The following is a 21,150-nucleotide window of genomic DNA, read 5'->3' on the forward strand; positions in this document are numbered from 1 at the left end:
TATTGGTTCAGAGCTCACAGCTTGTATAATTGTTTCTTGCTTGAGACCTCTCTTGTCAACATAACCTCCCTGCCAGCATCACGTCTCATAAGGCATCGTGGTGTAGACTGTGGGAAAATATGCTTTTCAACAAGAATATTTTTCAACTGTTGACAAATACTAAGAATCTGAATGTTGTTTCACTAACAGTAGAAGATTGTCTACATGAGCAGTATTTTATTTAGTGATCCTATATTCAGGTTTATTTCTGGGTCCTTATATCATCCCTCTGCTTAAGAGAACACGGCCAGCACTCCCTCAGGCAGTAACAGAAATGATGCGGTGCACAGAACTGTCCACCCAGGGTTAAAGTTCCCATTAATCATTCCCTGATGGCTCAGCTGGTAAAGAATCCACCTGCAATGCAGGAGACCCCCGTTTGATCCCTGGGTTGGGAAGATCCCCTGGAGAAGGGAAAGGGTACCCACTCCAGTATTCTGGTCTGAAGAATTCCATGGGATCATGGAATCACAGTCCATGGGGTCACAAAGAGTAGGACACGACTGAGCAACTTCCACTTCACTTAATCACCTAGATGTCCCTGCTTGCTTACACTTAAAATACTTTCGTAACATCAATAATGTTTGTAAAGCCACTAATGATAAGTAATTGGTAGTTATCATGTATTTTATTAGGTAAATTAAACATTAGTGCTATCTAAATTCAAGCTGGAATAGTTAATTAGCAGAATTTATAATTTCAATTGAAAATAATTAAAACAACTTTGCATAGCTTTCTTAACTTAAATGAATTTGGAAATTCCATAGGCATGCACCTCCTAATTTTTGAAATTATGTTTAGAAAAAGCACATATATAGAGAAAGAAAATTTGAAACGGAACCAGATGAAAAGTTACATTATTAGCCATCTAGGTGACAGTATGCCCAAGTTTCTCCATGTAGATGGATTTCCAGTTGTTTCTGGGTCCCTTTTAATATTTTGTGCTGTTATTTGTTAAGTTAATTAAAGCCTTTGACTGTGTGGATCACAATAAACTGTGGAAAATTCTGAAAGAGATGGGAATACCAGACCATCTGATCTGACCTGTCTCTTGAGAAACCTGTATGCAGGTCAGGAAGCAACAGTTAGAACTGGACATGGAACAACAGACTGGTTCCAAATAGGAAAAGGAGTACGTCAAGGCTGTATATTGTCACCCTGCTTATTTAACTTATATGCAGAGTACATCATGAGAAACGCTGGGCTGGAAGAAACACAAGCTGGAATCAAGATTGCCGGGAGAAATATCAATAACCTCAGATATGCAGATGACACCACCCTTATGGCAGAGAGTGAAGAAGAACTAAAGAGCCTCTTGATGAAGGTGAAGGAGGAGAGTGAAAAAGTTGGCTTAAAGCTCAACGTTCAGAAAACTAAGATCATGGCATCTGGTCCCATCACTCCATGGGAAATAGATGGGGAAACAGTGGAAACAGTGTCAGACTTTATTTTTTTGGGCTCCAGAATCACTGCTGATGGTGACTGCAGCCATGAAATTAAGAGACGCTTACTCCTTGGAAGGAAGGTTATGGCCAACCTAGATAGCATATTTAAAAGCAGAGACATTACTTTGCCAACAAAAGTCCATCTAGTCAAGGCTATGGTTTTTCCAGTGGTCATGTATGGATGTGAGAGTTGGACGGTGAAGAAAGCTGAGCACCGCAGAATTGATGCTTTTGAGCTGTGGTGTTGGAGAAGACTCTTGAGAGTCCCTTGGACTGCAAGGAGATCCAATCAATCCATCCTAAAAGAGATCAATCCTGGGTGTTCATTGGAAGGTCTGATGTTGAAGCTGAAACTCCAATACTTTGGGCACCTCATGCGAAGGGTTGACCCATTGGAAAAGACCCTAATGCTGGGTAGGATTGGGGGCGGGAGGAGAAGGGGACGACAGAGGATGAGATGGTTGGATGGCATCACCGACTCGATGAACATGGGTTTGGGTAGACTCCGGGAGTTGGTGATGGACAGAGAGGCCTGGCGTGCTGCAATTCATGGGGTCGCAAAGAGTCGGACACGACTGAGCAACTGAACTGAACTGAATTGTTTTGGTAATAATATTTTTAACTACCAAGAAATATATTTTGTATAGTCTCTTTGGTCACACACTCTCCATGGATTTTACTCAGATCCTCACATCGACAGTGAAATCAGATCAATTACTGGGAGCAAAAGGAATTCCCAAGAATTATTGCCAGTGGCTGTGTTCATATATTCGGGCAATTGTTCTTTTTCTTCATCTAACATTACTTCGATTCTGTCACATATTATACTACTTGGTCCCTTACTCAAGCACAAGTGATATACAGTTGGTCAAATCGATAGGTTCTAAATTTTACATCAAACTCTAATTACTTGTAAAATTGAGAGGGAGTGACAACATGTAATTTAGTCTTTATTAGCCAGATCTTTCAATTCTTACAAAGAAAGCATATAAAATTTGTTGGCCATCCAAAACTCTTTGAAAACAAAATCAGCACTCAAAAATTAACCCAGTTTAAAGATTCCTCTAAGATTGATGGGAATAATAGGAAAAGGCTGCTCTGAAGATCCCCACTCTCAGCACACAGCAAATCAGCTGGATATGCATTATTGTGCTCTCTGTTAGACCAATTTGTCCCCTTCCCATGGTGAAATGATCCCACAGTTATATTTATGACGAGCGCTGAATTTCTGTTGAGAGAAAATTTGCTCAGAGAGAAAATTTAACACCCTGGCTCAGAGTTAACCTTACAAAGATGAATCCTAAATAGAAAAGCAGGAGGTCGAGTTTGACTCATAGGAGAAAAAGTGAGAAAAGTTTTGATTGTTTTTAAAAAGTGTCACTGTGATCTCTTGTCACAATTGCCTTTTCTTGGAATTTAATATGTGCCCTGAAGAATGTAAATTGGAAAACAAAAAGTCAGTTATGTTTGAGTTGCTTCTGATTGGGGGAAAATGTTTTCTTCTGAGTCATAGCAATACTAGTATGAAAATGATGGATAATTTACATAGAACTCCTTTTCCCCTCTGTGTAAGTGTAAATTGATCAGATCTAGCATTTTCACACAGAATCGGACACGACTGAAACGACTTAGCAGCAGCAGCAGCAGCAGCAGCATTTTCACATCTTAATTATTGGGATTTTAGAGGTTAATTGCAGATTTACTCTTTTGGAGAGTCAGTTGGGGAAGGAAAAGTGAGTGGAAAAGATACAGACTATGTTCCTTTTTTATTTTTCATATTTCTGTAAAAACCCTGTCAATTTGTCTGTGTCTGGGTGGGTGTATATAATGGTATAATTAATCCTTATGAAGCTTTCATCACCAATTGCTGTTCTAAGAGCTTAACATGTATTGACTCATTTAATCCACGTAATAATGGACGTGTGAACTAAGTCACCACAGACATGTCTGACCTTTTGTGACCCTATGAACTGTAGCTCACCAGGCTCCTCTGTCCGTGGGGTTCTCCAGGCAAAAATACTGGAGTGGGTTGCCATGTCCTCTTCCAAGGGATCTTCCTGACCCAGGGATCAAAGCCATGTCTCTTTCATCTCTTGCACTGGCAGGCAGGTTCTTTACCACTAATGCCACCTGGGAATACTGTGGGAGATACACTGTCATGGTCCCCGTTTTACTGATAAAGAAACTGAAGCTCACAGAGTTCAAGTGATTTGCCTGTAGACGCACAGCTGGTAAGCAGCAAGACCATGATTCAGACCCAGACAGCCATCTTCCAAAGCCCCTATTTTGAACCACCAAGTGTATCCAGCACTACATGCTACATATACATATACACAACCACACACACAGCACTTTTGACGTATATCTGTAAAGTTCCTGCATCTAAAGTGGGCATATAGATACTTTCCTAATATCAACCTTTCTTTCCCCAATTCAGTGAATATTCTAGAGAACAAAGCAGTTATCAATCTGAGACCATCCTGTAAGTGGGAAGCTGCAGCACTGAATATACCATCCTGACAGTCCTTTATCTCAGGAAACACAAGCACAGTGCTATCTCTACTGCCTTGGTCAGCTCGAGCGGCCAATACAAAATACCGCAGTCTGGGTGTGTTAAGTAACAAATGTATTTTCTCATAGTTCTGGAGCTGGAAGTCTCAGATCAGGGTTTGGCAGTGTTGGGTTCTGGTGAGAGCTCTCTTCTTGTCTTGAAGACTGCTGCCTTCTTGCTGTATTGTCCTCACAGGGTGGAGAGAGTGAGAGTGAGCTCTTATAAGAACGCTAATCTTACTAGATCAGGGCCCTACCCTTATGACCTCATTTAACTTCAAGCACTTCTATAAAGACCCATATCTGCAAATACAGTCACACTGGCTGTCAGGAATTCAACATATGGATTTGGGGATGGGAAGGACATAATTCAGTACATACCATCTAGTTTCAAAACCAAAACTGTTCTTTCACTGATTCTCTTTCCAGACTTTCAAGTGAGGAAGCAGAAAAAATTGTTGTGCAGGTCACTCAGATATAGTGTCAGGCAGAGCTGGAATTCAAACATGTTTATCTCTGACTCCCAGAGTATGTTGTCTTTCCTTTGTAGATGGTTGCTCTATTTATGAAAAAATTGGCTTTTTGTTTTTCTACAATCAGCTTAAACCTTTTAGATCTTCAAACAGAAGCATTTATAAAAGCCTCTTATTTGGGGATCACAGTAGAGGATAGCCATAACTATAAAGTATGACCAATTTTCGAAAGTAATTATTAGATCAAACTTTTAATCGTAAATGATTGCTTTTGCATCCTTGAGCAAGTGAAAGGAAAGGTAGTTGCACAATTGTGTCTGATTCTTTGTGATCCCATGGACTGTAGCCTGCCTGGCTCCTCTGTCTATGGAGTTCTCCAAGAAAGAATACTGGGGTGGGTTGCCATTTCCTTCTCCAGGTGATCTTTAAGACCCAGGGATCAAATCCAGGTCTCCTGCATTGCAGGCATATTCTGTACCAACTGAGCCACTAGGAAAGCATTTAACCCCAAAATGTTATCCTCTGTGTTGAGGTGTTGATAATGTAAAAACTGGTAATTCTTAGCATGAACACAAATGTTTTCAGTTTCATATGTGTTTCTGTGCTTGCCCACTAGAGTAATAGCGCAGGTGCTGTGGCCATGACATTGTACCATAAAGAGGAATCCTCATGAAATGATCTGTTTCATTGATGATGTGAATTATGAGGGAAAATGGCTTGCTTCGAGCACCGTCAAGTATCTTTAATTCACCATGGCCTGCAGAGGGGTGATGTAAAACAGGAGACCTGGAAAAGAGGCATAAATTCACAGGCCAGTTTTTAGATCCAGATGAAGGCGGCCTGCTGAGAATTGCCCTCCCACTGCCGAGAGAGAATTACACTCCTCTGAATGGTGGTAAGGGCTGGAAACGCTCCGGGCTTTCCCTTCAGCTCAGTGTGTGATGGAAGAGAACCAGAATGGAATCGGATGCCCAAGATTCTAGCACCATGCTGACACTGTGAGCTGCCATGTGGATTTGGGCATGTGACTGAACTCCTCTCAGCATCCTCACCTGTAAAATGATGATTTAGACCAAATGATCTTTGATTTCTTTTAAGTTTAAGATGATCAAATTTTAGAATTGCTATTTGAAAAATAAAGCCCAGGCACAGCATCTTCACATCAGGTAGCGCTTCACATGTCAGCACTCCCGCTGTCCATCTGCCACTTCTGTGTGCATTGTGCATGATCTATCATATTTAGTTCTCACAACATCCTTAGAGATGCAGAAAGTAAAACTCTTAAGAGGCTAAATCTTGCCCAAAGACTCACAGTATGTAAGTAGTTAGGCTGAGATATATACCCAGGCTAAGTAGCTTGAGACTCTCTGCTCAGAACCAATGTATAATTTCTGGAAATGCAGTAAGTTAATAACTCCTACTTTGTTATCAAGAAAGTGATAACACCTTCCCATAAATTCACCCAGTTTAAAGGTCTTTGTCTTTCCTCGATAGGGTATTCAGGCCAAGTACTTGACATTACACCTGCCATTTTCTACCTCAGCAAGTTTAATCTCATGAATAAACAGAATGTTAATTGTTTCCAGTTTTAGGGAAATAAGCTTTTCAAGGCAGTCTAGTCAAGCTTGGAATTTAGTTAATGTAATTCAGATTTTGCAGGATTTGGATCACAGGAGCCAGGCTGCTTTAGCACCTTTTGATGGGAGTCATTTAATTGAAAATGAAAATCTCTTTTTACCCTGTTTTCCTGTGTAATTTCAACTCACTCTATTAGTCAACTGCTTGCTACACTCCCTTGAAAAAACTACTCTCATATGTTTTTCTTAGCTCCAGAATTTTGCAATTCTGGAAATTATAGTGTTAAAAAAAAAAAAAGACTAGAGGCCCAAAATGAGTAATCTGCTTTTGATAAAACATCCTGTCCTCAGCAAGCAACCAAGAAACTGCCTAGTTAACCTCTCAGGAGTTATTATGTTTTAATAGGTAACTTTGAAAGAAAAAAAAATGTACCTAGTGCTCACAGAAGTTAACATGATTCATGGTATAGTTTTAATCTTCTCAGACCTGAAAGCTAGACATTTTCATTAATAAGCTCTCAAAAAGATATCTTAAGCAAGTTCTTATTGTCACACCCATTGTGATGCCAAAGGTCCTTCTTTGTCATAGATATTGGCCAAATATTAAGTTCCTAGCTTTATTTTCTGCCTGCTTTATCAGTCCTGGATTCTGTCTCATCAGTTTTCTTTCTGAAACACAGATGGTTCAGTTACTTACAGAATGAAGTCAGTTCTTTGACATCAAGGTCCTGGTTGTCTGAGCTCAAATTTCCCCTTCTAGACTCACAACCAGTTTATCCCTCCGCGTATGTCACAGTCTATTAGCAAAGATCCACAAATCTCTCTGGAAAAAAAAAGTATTTTTAGAACTCCATCCTCTAACTAGTACTGTCCTCTTAGCCTTAGCAGTGCATTCTCCCTTTCTCTATTGAGACGGGTCCTTATCTTTGGAGGCTTCTTCTCAAATGTCTTCTGTCCAAGAAGCCTTTGTTACCTTTCTGGTCATTTATTCTTCTGTGTGTCCATAACACCCAGTTTAGTCTCTGCTATGCTGTTTGTTTCTTATAGTTCATCTATATATGTATCCCCAACGTCTTGGCCAGGTTGTAAATTCTTTGGTGTCAAAGGGCTGGTCTCATTCGCATTGTCGTCTCTGCCTCCCTACACCCCCAATCTCTAGTTATGAACCTATCCTAGTTGACTGACAAGAGTTTGTTGAATTGAATTATGACACAGATATTTGGGAAACAGAGTAATCTGGAAAGATAGACTTTACCATCTCATCCAAAGTATCGTTTGGAAAACCCAAAAGTAATAGTGCTCATGCCTGTGGGATGCTGTGCAGTCAGCCCTCCCTATCTTCCTGTTCCAAACCTGCAGATTCAGCCAGTGTTGGATCCTGTCCTGTGTTTACCTATTATATTTGAGCATCTGTAGATTTTGGCCTCTGAGGCAAGTTCTGGATCCGATCCCTGTAGGTATTGAGGGATGACTGTATAGGCGATTGATCTTGGGACGGGGGTTGGGGGTATGAAAAAGATATGAAAATATTTTTTCCAGTAGGGGAAAATGTATCTTCAATATTCATCTATAAAATTAAAGCTGAACAGAAAGACAAGTTCTCTGTGATTCAGGAAAAGGTGGTCACATTTGTAGAAGATTTTGATCCACTGTGTCCTTTTCTTGACATTTACCCTTCTCTGTGAAGGTTCTTCACCCTTTTCACCTTTCTTGACCTTCTCTGTTGTTTACTGTCAGAGAAAATGTATACACTTGCCATTCACCAGCTGCTCCTGATCCTGAGTATGTAAAGAACAAAATCAAAAGTAGTGGGTGTAGATGAGTTTTTGAAATTCCAAATGTGCAATACGAAAACAATTGGACTCACTTTTGACAACCTGTTTAAAACTATTTGCTTAGCACTGTTTTGGGTGTGATGAAACATAAGAAATAAGTATGGTTCCATGGGTTCATTTTCAAAAAGATACAGTATAGTTAGGATGTAAAGACTCGCAGCCCGATATGAAAAGTATGAAATGCTAAAACAGGTGGTACTCTCTGCATATGTATGTTATAGGGTTTCAAGATAGGAATCACTATGAGTAGTAGTAAAAAAGACTTCTTAAGATCCAGTAGTTTAAATATATGAGTAAAACTTGAGTCAGCACAAATGACTACAGAGGGAAAATGACTTGAACTTTTATTCAGAAAAATCCTAGAATGGGAAAAGCAAGAAGCTGCTCAAAGAATGAGGATTGCAAAATGTGTTTGGGGCATAATTAGGGCACCGCTGTACAGACTAGAACACTGTGGTTGAGATGAACTGGTAACAGGGCTTTTGCTGTTTCTCTCTGCTCTAACAGACTAGTTCTCAGGGCTTTTTACTCTGAAATACATCAAGCGCCTACTGTTTACACTGACTCCTGAAGACCAGCAGTGTTCCCTTGCGTCCAAAATCCTGCAGACCCCATTTACTCTTGACTACTGATGCTGATCAAACGTTGTTTGAGGGGAACAGCATCCGTGAGAGTGTGGGTCGGGGAGAGGAAAGGAAAATTTGGAATAGGAGCAGGGCCTCAGTATCCATCATCAACCCTTTAAAGGGTTTTCCTAGCTCTTTTGGTCCACTTCTGTTATGCCTTTTCTGAAGGGTCACCTTTGCGTGTCCTAGTGCTTGACATGGTGACAAAGACAACTATTTCATTTCTTTCCCAAAGTCTGTGGTGTTTTGTGTGCTTTACTGAGAATGGAGCTGCCGTCTTAGGTCAAACCCGCACAGCAAAGCCCTCCCATTCATACACCCTGATCAACTCTAGGAGATGCTCTAATTTCTGCCCACACTCACTCCCTATTCATCTTTCATTCATTAAATTGCTCAATAATGGTAAAACCATCATCATCAAAGTCAGACAGATTCAGCCACTTAAAATGAGTATGTTAGTTAGTCTTTCTGAGCCACAGTTTGCTCATCCATGAAATGGAGCTAATAATGTCTACATCATGAATTTGTAATTAATAGTATCCTCACCCTATTTATTATAGGAGTCTTTTCTGTTGTATTTAATTTGCTCTTCACACTCAGCTAGAATCATCTCTCTAGAATGCATATTTAATTGAGTCACTTTTATGTTTAAAATACCTTCATTGGATCTGTCCCCTGTAAGAAAAACTCTAGACTCTTTTGTAAAGCATATAATGAGTTTTATGATTTCATCTCAGCCTCTTTCTGTAAGCTTACCCAGTTCATTTTTCTCTGATACTTTTACACTCATCTTTTAATTTCCAGATGTCACCCCTGAAAGCTCAGGGGTCATCTCAAGTGGTGTCACCTCAGATATCACCCCTGAAACACCTTCCATCATTTTTCTAGGTGGAAATAGTCAATAGTCTGTTTTTCCATGTGCACCTACTTAAAAATTTTTTTTTTTAACTTTTGAATTTTACAATGTAGTTCTTATTATTCACTTAACATTTTCTCTCACTAGATTATGAACCTCTGCAGTAGTCCTTTTATATTACTAATGCTTAGAGCAGTGGATGGTCCACTGAACACATTTGTGGACTAGATGGATGGAGCATGGACAGATACATGAATGAAGAAGTTTTGTGCTCCAACCATGTTATTATTTACATCCTAACAATGCAGCCAGCAGGATGCTCCCATTCTAGTGTTTTCATACTGCAGTTACAACTGCCCTATATATAGTCACTTGGAGAAGAAAGAGCATTCGTGCACTTCTGTTAATTCTTGCTGTGCTACTTGGCAACTTCACTGACACACAAACATGTCTCACACTGCCTTTTGGAGAGACTTGTGGACCATCCAGGTGGGGAAGCGACCATGGACCCTCACAGGCCTTTGGGAATGGCTCCTTTATAATCCACGTAAGACCCTGCCTCATCTCCATGTTTCAGTCTGGTCAATGGGCAGGCTCTTGGGAAGATCTAGTTATCCAGGGAAGTGTCCGTGTTTAAAGAAACAGGACAATTTTTAGATTTTCATAAACACTAGGCTGCCTCTAAAAATGATTTCTTAGACCCGTATGCTAGCCATTATTCCAGATACATTATCAGAAAGAATGTATTCAAAGAGATTCTTGTGAGAGGAGATGATTCAGAGACCATTCAGCTTTACCATATCAGTAATATTATTAAGTTATCATTGTTTTTTATTCTGTTAACAATTAAATTTTAACAGAAGTTTTATTCTCAACTTATGTGAATGATATTTGCACTAGCTAATAAACATATTTGACTTTTCATAGGCGGGAGCTTATGGCATGTGTGGTCAGGAGCAGTTGACAAGATTTCTTTTGTGACCAGATGAAATGACACAAGCTAATCGTACTTAAAGTCACATATATCAGAATGTATGGGCTTCCCTTTCCTGAAACCTTTGATGAGGCTAATTGTTTCCTGTGAACAAAAGATCTCATTGATCTGAGCAAGTCTGTTGGTCTCCTGATATTTGCCTTTTGAGGTTTTAATCCATTCTCCCTTGTAAGGTGTTGAAAATGAGTGGTGGTAGAGTTCATAACAGTAACCAACGTTCTTCTGAAATAGATATTCACATATATGTATGTTTATTTTATAATACTTATCAGTTCAGTTCAGTTGCTCAGTTGTGTCTGATTCTTTGCAACCCCATGAACTGCAGCACGCCAGGCCTCCCTGTCCATCACCAACTCCCGGAACTTGCTCAAACTCATGCCCATTGAGTCAGTGATGCCATCCAACAATCTCATCCTCTGTCGTCCCCTTCTCCTCCTGCCTTCAATCTTTCCCAGCATCGGGGTCTTTTCTAAGGAAAATATTTTTCCTAGCATCATACATGCATATGTATTTCATAGACACAAGAATTTTTTCTTCTCTTTTCTTTGATTGACATCTGCCACATGCTTAGAAATCTGGACACGAGTTGGTCTGGACTAGTGCTGTTTTTTATCTGTATTTTCAAAAGATGAAAAGTGAAATGTTTGTAAACTTTTTTCTTGGTTTAGAACATGACTTGTACAACTTTCTTTACACAGCATTTGCCATGTTCCACAAAAGATTATGCATATGCTACAGGGAATCAGGACCCAGAATCAAACTTCAGTGTCAACCAAGAGCTAGGAATTAAGAGTTTATTTGTTTAAATTGTTCATATCCAGAATAAATAAATTTCTGTTTTATCCAGAAGTGTCCTGATTGACACTTGGGTCCAGGCAAAATTGATAATAGCAGGTTTTTTCACCCTTAAACTATCCTAATCTTCATAATAACTTTATGTTCACTCTATTCATGACATTTGTATATGAAATTATAATCTTATATTTTATACTGATTTCTAAGGGTTTTTAGAGAACTTCCCTGACAGCTTAGTTGGTAAATAATCCACCTACAATGCAGGAGACTCCGGTTTGATTCCTGGGTCAGGAAGATCGGCTGGAGAAGGGGTAGGCTACTTACTCCAGTATGCTTGGACTTCCTTTGTGGCTCAGCTGGTAAAGAATCCACCTGCAATGTGGGAGACCTGGGTTCAGAAAATGAATTTACTTCTTGTCATAGTCTACTCTATTTATATTTTATGGCATAAAGGCAGAAATCCTTTGGGGGCACAACCCCCAAAGAAATGCCTCTCATGGTCAAGGAAAAGATGGACAATGGCTTGTCTGGTTTTCTTGCACTGGGTGTGACTAGAGTAGGTTACCAAATGCATTCCCATTCCTGTCAATTATTGATCATAGACTTGCCACAGGATCCTTGAGCACAAAACCTCAATATCCTCTTCATGGATCACAGCCTTGTCCTGGCAAAGGGGCTTGCATAACTCAATGAAGCCATGAATCATGCTGCACAGAGTTACCCAAGATGGACAGATCATAGTGAAGAGTTCTGATAAAACGTGGTTCACTGGAGGAGGGAATGGCAACCTACTCCAGTATTCTTGCCAAGAGAACCCCATGAACAGTATGAAACGGCAAAAAAATATGACACCAGAAGATGAGTCCACACACCGCACCCCCCACCCCTGCCCCTGTTGGAAGGGGTCCAATATGCCACTGGGGAAAAGCAGAGGGCAATTACTATAATAGCTCCACAAACGATGAAGAGGCTGGGCCAAAGTGGAAACGGTGCTCAGATGTGAATGTGTCTGGTGATGAAAATCTGATGCTATAAAGAACAATATTGCATAGGAACCTGGAATGTTAGGTCTGTGAATCAAGGTAAATAACTGGACTTGGCCAAGCAGGAGATGGCAAGAGTGAACCTCGACATCTTAGGAATCAGTGAACTAAAGTGGATGGGAATGGGTGAATTTAATTCAGATGCCCATTATATCTACTATTGTGGGCAAGAACCCCTTAGAAGAAACAGAGGAGCCCTCCAAGTTAACAAAAGTCCAAAATGCAGTACTTGGGTGCAATCTCAAAAATGACAGAATGATCTCAGTTCATTTCTAAGGCAAACCATTCAAATCACAGTAATCTAAGTCTTTGCCCAAACAATGATGCCGAAGAGCTGAAGTTGACTGATTCTATGAAGACCTACAAGACCTTCTAGAACTAACAGCAAAAAAAAAAAGATGTCCTTTTCATCATACAGGATTAGAATACAAAAATAGGAAGTCAAGAGACACCTGGAATAACAGGCAAGTTTGGCCTTGGAGTACAAAACGAAGCAAGGCAAAGGCTAACAGGGTTTTGTTAAGAGAACACACTGATCATAGCAAGCACACTTTTTCCAACAACATGAGACAACTCTACACGTGGACATCACCAGATGGTCAATACCAAACTCAGACTGATTATGTTCTTTGCAGCCAAAGATAGAGAAGCTCTATACAGTCAGCAAAAACAAGACTGGGAGCTGACTGTGGCTCAGATCATGAACTCTTTATTGCCAAATTCAGACTTAAATTGAAGAAAGTAGAGAAAACACTGACCATTCGGGTATGACCTAAATCTAATCCCTTAGGATGATACAGTAGAGGTGATTAATAGAATCAAGGGATTAGATCTGGTAGACAGAGTGCTTGAAGAACTATGAATAACATTGTACAGGAAGTGGTGACCAAAACCATCCCAAAGAAAAAGAAATGCAGGAAGGCACAGTGTTTAATCCGAGGGGGCTTTATAAATAGCTGAGGAAAGAGGAGAAGCAAAAGGCAAGGGAAAAATTGAAAGATATACCCAAATTCATAGTTCCAGAGAATAGCAAGGAGAGATAAGTTCTTCTTAAATGAATAGGGCAGAGAAATAGAGGAAAACAATGTAATGGGGAAAACTTAAGATCTCTTCAAGAAAATTGGAGATAGCAAGGGAACATTTCATGCAAAGATGAGCATGATAAAGGTCAGAAGCAGAAGAGGCTAAGAAGACCAGGCAAGAATACACAGAAGGATTATACAAAAATAATCTTAATGACCCAGATAGCCATGGTGCTGTGGTTACTCACCTGGAGCCAGATATCCTGGAGTGTGAGGTCAGTTGGGCCTTAGGAAGAATTGCTATGAGCAAAGCTACTGGAAGTGATGGAATTTTAGCTGAGCTATTTAAAGTCATAAAAGATTATGCTGTTAAAGTGCTGAATTCAATACGTTAGAAAATTCAGAAAACACACCAATGGCCACAGTACTGGGAAAGGTCAGTTTTCATTCCAATCCCAAAGAAAGGCAATGCCAAGAACGTGCAAACTACTGCACAGTTAGGCTCATTTCACATGATAGCAAGGTTGTGTTCAAAATCCTTCAAGCTAGACTTCAGTACATGAACCAAGAATTTCCAGGTGTACTAGCTATGTTTCAAAGAGACAGAGGAACCAGAGATCAAATTTCCAACATTTATTGGATCATGGAGAAAGCAAGGAAGTTTGAGAAAAACATCTACTTCTGATCCATTGACTATGCTAAGGCTTTTGATTGTGTGGATTACAGAAAACTGTGGAAAATTCTTAAAGAGATGGGAATTAACAGACCACCTTACCTGAGAAACCTGAATGTGGGTCAGAAGCAACAGTTAGAACTGGGCATGGAACACACATTGTTTCAAAATTGTGAAAGGAGTACATCAAGGTTGTATATTGCTACCCTGCTTATTTAACTTATATGCAGAGTACATCACTCAAAATGCTTGGATGGATGAATCACAAGCTAGAATCAAGACTGCTGGGAGAAATATCCACAACCTCAGACATGCAGATGACACCACTCTGATGGTAGAAAGTTAAGAGCCTCTTGATGAGGGTGAAAGAGGAGAGTGAAAAACCTGGCTTGAAACTCAGCATTCATAAAACTAAAATCATGACACCCAGTCCCTTCACTTCATGGCAAACAGAAGGGAAAAAAGCAGAAGCAGTGACATATTTTATTTTCTTGTGCTCCAAAATCACTGTAGTAGTGACTGCAGTCATAAAATTAAAAGACTTGTTTCTTAGAAGGAAAACTATGACAAACCTAGACAGCATATTTAAAAACGGGCTCATCACTTTGCTGACAAAGGTCCATATAGTTAAAGCTATGGTTTCTCCAGTAGTCATGTACAGATATGAGAGTTGGACCATAAAGAAGGTTGAGCACCAAGAATTGATGCTTTCTAATTATGGTGCTGGATAAGACTCTTGAGAATCCCTTGGACTGCAAGGAGATCAAACCAGTCTATCCTAAAGGAAATCAGCCTTGAATATTCATTGGAAGGACTGATGCTGAAGCTGAAGCTCCAGTACTTTGGCAACCTGATGTGAAGAGCCAACTCATTGGAAAAGACCCTGATGCTGGGAAAGATTGAAGGCAAAAGAAGAGGGTGGCAGAGGATGAGATGGTTAGCATCATCAACTCAATGGAGATGAATTTGAACAAACTCAGGTGATAGTGGAGGACAGAGGAGCCTGGTATGCTACAGTCCATGAGGTCACAAAGATTAGGACATAACTTAGCAACTGAATAACAATATAGCCTCAGTATATGCTAGTTGCCCTTGTATATGAAGTAGTAATATTATACTTTCTTTTAATCAGTGAACTTTCTTTCATGTTAACTTGAAAACAATGTGTTGAACCTGAGGAAAGGATGAGAAGAGCTCATTCATTTTTCTATTAATATATATTTGAAATACCCTGGGCATAGGCTATGATTTTGCTTTCTGGTTTTTAGATACCTTTGTTCAATATCAGCAGGGTTACCAACTTTCAGCCACATTTTTCAGCCTCTGAAAAAGCATCTGCTTTAAATATATCTCAATATGATCTGTGTACTGAGCTGTAAAATTATATTCATGTGGCATCAATGCATTATCTTTACCCACTGGTATACAAGACAGAAAATCAATGTACTTCCCTTCATTATCACTAGAATTATCTTCAAAGAAACCATTCCTAAGATCAAGAAGATATCTCCATGCTCTGTATCCTTGGGAGGATATATATTGAATGAATGTTAGACAACCAGTCTGTCCATTTAATTTAGATTATGGCCCATATCTTGGGATTGATTGTGTGAGTTCCATTCTGAAGGACCCTCTGTTAACTTCAGTCAGGAAGAATGGATTAAAAATAGATTAGAACTGCCACATCCAGCTTTCTCTATGTCTTCTGCAGAATAATTTTCCATTCACTCCTTTCTGAACTTATAAACATCCACTCAGGAAAACTCTAGAACGCAAATTCCAGTTGAATTAATCTTTTCTACAGACTTTATTTTTTGGGGCTCCAAAATCACTGCAGATAGTGACTGCAGCCATTAAATTAAAAGACACTTGCTCCTTGGAAGAAAAGTTATGACCAACCTAAACAGCATGTTAAAAAGCAAAGACGTTACTTTGCCAACAAAGGTCTGTCTAGTCAAAGCTATGGTTTTTCCAGTAGTCATATATGGATGTGAGAGTTGGACTATAAAGAAAGCTGAGTGCCAAAGAATTGATGCTTTTGAACTCTGGTGTTAGAGAAGACTCTGGAGAGTCCCTTGGACTGCAAGGAGATCCAACCAGTCCATCCGAAAGGAAATCAGTCCTGAATATTCATTGGAAGAACTGATGCTGAAGCTGAAACTCCAATACTTTGGCCACCTGATGCAAAGAGCTCACTTATTTGAAAAGATGTTGGTGCTGGGAAAGATTGAAGGCAGGAAGAGAAGGGGATGACAGAGAATGAGATGGTTGGATGGCATCACTGACTCAATGGGCATGAGTTTGAGCAAGCTCCGGGAGTTGGTGATGGACAGGGAAGCCTGGCGTGCTGCAGTCCATGGGGTTGCAAAGAGTCGGACACGACTGCATGACTGAACTTAACTGAGGTGCTAAACAAGTTTACCATAGGGAATATTCTTCATCTGCCCATATGTACTAAAACTAATATGTTTGATGTAAGCAGTATACTGTTTAATTTTACACACATACACACACTTCAGTACAAATATAGAAGCAATATTTTAAGTAATAATGTAAGAATATGAACATAAATGTTACATGTATAGCAGTAATAACTTAAAGTATGTTTGTTATTAACACATTACAAAGTGTTCTCAGTTTAGTCACTTATCGAGTATTGAGAATATGGTATAAATGTCCCTTTGGTAAGCACCAAGAAATATAATAATGAGCATACATCCCGAAGGAATTCATGTCACCTCTGCTCATTTTTTGCTCTATCCAGAGAGTAGCTAGTAGGAAAATCATGGAGACTAACTTGCCTAAGGGAGTATGTTTCTCTTGCCAAAATAAGATGATCTATCCTTTAAATAAAGCATAGAAAATAACTCTTTAAGTGACTTTAGCATTTATACTATTTAAATAGTGTAAACCAAGTGGAGGAACATAAATTTTTTGGTTTGGACCTTCCTTAGAGGTACCTAAATACAATAAAGTTAAGCCCGTATAAACTATTTTAAATAACTTGAAAAAGCCCCAGTCTTCCTCTCTTCAAGTCAAATATGGGATCATTTCCTTTTTTTTTTCTTCTTTCTGAAACCAGAGAAAGGTGGTTTGCTTCAGTTATCAAAACTTTCTGGAAGAAATGGTTTTTTGGGTGAAATTATCTGGATGAATTTCATGGTTGGTTAGGAGATTCGTTACTCTATCATCTTAATTCTTTTCCTCACCATAATTTCTATTAGGAAATTTGGGTGTAGAGTAACACAAGAGTTCTTCTTTATATTCTTGAGAATATAATACTACATTTATATAGTACATTTTCATTCCTGTTGTTCATGTAAAATCATCTTACTAATTCCTTAATGAAAAAAGAAACTACCTATCTCTAGTTTTTTGAACTATATGGAGCTTTATTTGAATAATTTTTAAAAATGTATATACATTGAAATATATTACTTCCACAAATGTCCTGTTTAAATATCCATATATTCATTTACTTATTTGTAATTTTTAATTTTGAAAAATGTTAGAGATTTAGTACCATAAGCAAAAAAAGGAATTGACGGATTTAAGATCGATTTAATTGTGAAACGTATGAGACTAAAAATAATACATTATCTTTCACTTGCATGTACTTCTTTTAAAAATACTAGATAAATGAAAAACATTTTCACTGAAACCTAATCGTGATTTTATAGTAATAGTAAATCAATTTAGTAATAGTTATTTTATAGTAGGAATTAACTTATTCTTAAATCTTTAAAGTCAGAATAAGTTAAAAATGATCTGATATTAGCTAATATTAGCCATAAATAGTCCTGTATAGGATTTGGATTCAATGAGCCAACTCTATCTGTCTTGGCAGGTTCTATATCTAATAAATCTTTTTATGCTACCCCTTCCTTGAGCATCTAGGACTATGCCTTGCCTATAGTAGGCACTTAGTATATTTTGAGTGAATTATTATCAGTTTTATGCTCCATTAAAAAATTAAGACCTCTGGGATTGAATAGCAGTTTATATCTTTGCCTTTAAGTGACTTTTCATCTTCCAGAGTCTAATTAGGTCTCTCTTTCCCTTATTCAGTGCTTATGAAGTTCACCAAGTCTACTAAACGCATCTAATGTTTCAACTACAGCAAAAAGCCCTTTTGACATGAGAAACAGTAATCGTCAGTGTCATCTTTAGTCTCCACTGTTTCATCTGACAATTTGGTGATTCTTTCCCTAAGACAGTAGGAGAATCTTCTGTTTTTAACTTATTTGTGGTGAATAATCTGCCTGCCAGTGCAAGAGATGTAGATTCTATCCCTGGGTTGGGAAGATCCCTAGAATGAGGAAATGGCAACCCACTCCAGTATTCTTGCCTGGGAAATTCCGTGGACAGAGGAGCCTCACAGGCTACAGCCCACTGTGTTGCAGTCTGACATGACTGAGTGACCTAACATACACACACACATTTACCCAATTTGCCCATAAAAAGACTTCTTGGGATTTAAAAGACATATTTTAGAGAACAAAACCATAGCAGCACACAAAATGATATTTGATTCCCACATCTTTAAATAAAGAGATTCCAGACTTCTCGATATCCCTGAAATGAGTTTTGTGTCTCTTTACTGAAGAGGTGCCAGGAAGTCTTAAACTGCCTTGAATCCAATCTTACTTGATGATATCAAGTTTCTTTAAAGCATTTCCTGTTGGATTTGTTAAAGGTTACCTAATTTTCTTTTGTGGTATCCATCTAATTATAACCAACAAAATACTAAGTGATGTCAGTACCCTAGATTATGTGAGTAGAATGCTCAAGTTTTCAGCTGCTCTGTTATTTCAAAAGTATTTCGAGTTCCTTTATCTTACACAGAGCTTTAACCGTATGACATCTGATATTCTTCTGCGTATTGAAATTCACCATGTAATCAATAGCCTCACTGAGTCTAAAGGGTGCTATACCCATAGAGATTTATGTTTGAGTAATATATGGATGTGCTCAGGGGCTTGTTTCTGCATCTTCCCACAAACTAGCTGGGAGAGTAAGAAACTTCATTACAAAGACATTTCTCAGGATGCTAGAGGCATAGGAAAAGTCCTCCACAGGCTGTGTACCTAATTTCCAGCCAATGCAGAATAACTCCCAACTGGAATCATTTATTGCTTTAGTGGCTTAAGTGATGGGGCTGTTAGCATCTCTTTTGGCTGACTGCTTTGCAATCTAGTTGCTTTCAGATGTGTGAAAAGTCATCTTAATATTCATACAGAACTTCTGTCTCACTTCATTTCTTCCAACCTTGATCTGTCAGTGTCCTATGGGCAAAGCTTATTAAAACCCCAGATGTGTCCGAGTTACACAAACAAGGTACTTGGGGAAAGGGTTAGGCTTATCTATGTTTCAGTCATCACCACCACCCCTCCTCCCCCGCAAATGTTTTCACAATTTCTGCTTATTTCATTCTTTTTTTAAGTCACTCAGTCAAGATCAACTCTTTGTGACCCCATGGACTATAGCCCATCAGGCTCCTCTGTCCATGGGATTTCCATGGCAAGAATATTCGGGTGGGTAGCCATCCCCTTCTCCAGGGGATCTTCCTTACCCAGGAATTGAACCCGTGTCTTCTACGTTGCAGATGGATTCTTCACCATCCAAGCCACCAGAGAAGCCCAGTCACCACCATTCCTCCCTGCCTCACACCCAGGAACCTCCACCCTATTTCACACTTGTTTATATATCCAGAGTCACTGACCAGCAGATTTTAAATGTACCAATTTATCCTGGAAACAGAATATAATGTGATTGGATTAATTTATCAATGCTTGTTGGAAACTTAACACCCTCAGTTCAGCTCTGACTTGACACTGAAAGAATTTTTTTTTTAAATTATGAATGCATGGTCTGGTAACAAGACTTGTCTCTTCACAATTCTTTTGCAAATAAAATGATAAGCTCTTGGAAAAGCTGTAGTTAGAGCTAACTACAAAAATTTGGTATGCACAGGAATGTCACAGGAGCAGAACTTGGAAGTCTTAAAAAAAAAAAAATCTGTACATCTGACAAAAATGAGTATTATCCTACCTGGCTTCCCTAGCTGGCTTCCTCAACATCACCCGCTGATTATAACCACTTTCAGAAATCACACTCCAAAGTGAATTAAGAATTATCTGTACTCTTGTGTTTGCGTTGAGATTCAACTCCCAAATGTTTTTTTTTTTTCCTAATAGATATTCTAGAACTCAAAATCTAATCAAATAATTACAGTTCTACAAACATACCAATAGAAAGGGGAATTACCTGTAGTGAAAAACTATTAATTAAATGTGGATGATAGTGTAATTACTTCTGGTTAATGTCTGGCTCAGTTCTCTTAAAGACTACTTTTGTAATTGTTGAACACCTATTAGAAGCAGTGTTTCCAATAAAAAATGTGATACTCAAGAAACCTTGTTTCTTTCTTGGTGTGTTTGTAAGAAATAATCAGACCTTGTGGATTGTGACACACCCCCTATTCTTTACTCCATATTCAATAGTTCGTTCTCAGGCACCTACTTGGCATATAACACAAAGACATCTCAAAGCCCACTTACAAGGCAAAAAGTGCTGTCCCCTTGTAAAGTAGTAATGCTCATTTGCCACAAAATCATGTCCTATGGGCAACAGTGTAGATTAGAAGCAAGGAGTAGGCGGGCTCTGTCTCTTTAGGAGCCAACACCCCCATTGCTTCTGTTCTGAGATGTTCAAGACAGCAACACTTGGACTAACGCTGATGTTGTACTGCTGGTGGCCTGTTAACAAGGATATTGGAGGGAAAAAAAGAGGAAGTGAGGGGTCAGCTTTTCAGTGGGGAATTGAATTTAGCTTGCTTAGAAGAGTATTTTCATGACAGATTTTTCTCATGCATAGATAATAGCATTTTCTTGCAAAGTATAATGGTATCACTATTTTCAGGCTCCCTTTGAGGTAGATACATTAATCTTTCACAGTTGTTTGTGTATTTTTAAATACTATTGTTGTCTGTTTTGCTTCACTTGTGTTTCCATGTTGTAGGTCCACTAACATTCTGATGTATTTTCCCAATAAACAGGTCGCCATGGAGATGGAAGTTATTGGCCAGTGGATACAAACCTGATTGATAGAAGCACTCTGAATGGTAAGTATATAAATTAGGTTCTATTGGATGAGTCATATAATTAAAAAGGTTAATTTTAGCATGTCTGAGGCAAATTTTCTGTTGACTGCAAGTGCCAAG

At 38.9% G+C, this 21,150-nt stretch overlaps 1 protein-coding gene across 4 annotated transcripts in view; it reads left to right on the forward strand.

Annotated features, from left to right (window-relative positions):
- The window catches only part of DCC (DCC netrin 1 receptor), a 1,991,552-nt gene that overhangs the window by 1,856,011 nt on the left and 114,391 nt on the right, over positions 1–21,150 (forward strand). For all 4 annotated transcript variants that reach the window (XM_081562140.1, XM_081562141.1, XM_081562142.1 and 1 more), the window contains one exon: positions 20,986–21,051. In XM_081562140.1, coding sequence (XP_081418266.1) covers positions 20,986–21,051 — 66 coding nt within the window. The remainder of the gene's footprint in view (positions 1–20,985; positions 21,052–21,150) is intronic.

Source organism: Giraffa tippelskirchi, chromosome 14, assembly GCF_054371585.1.
Source record: "Giraffa tippelskirchi isolate mGirTip1 chromosome 14, T2T-mGirTip1v1.2.pri, whole genome shotgun sequence".
Lineage (NCBI taxonomy): Eukaryota > Metazoa > Chordata > Mammalia > Artiodactyla > Giraffidae > Giraffa > Giraffa tippelskirchi.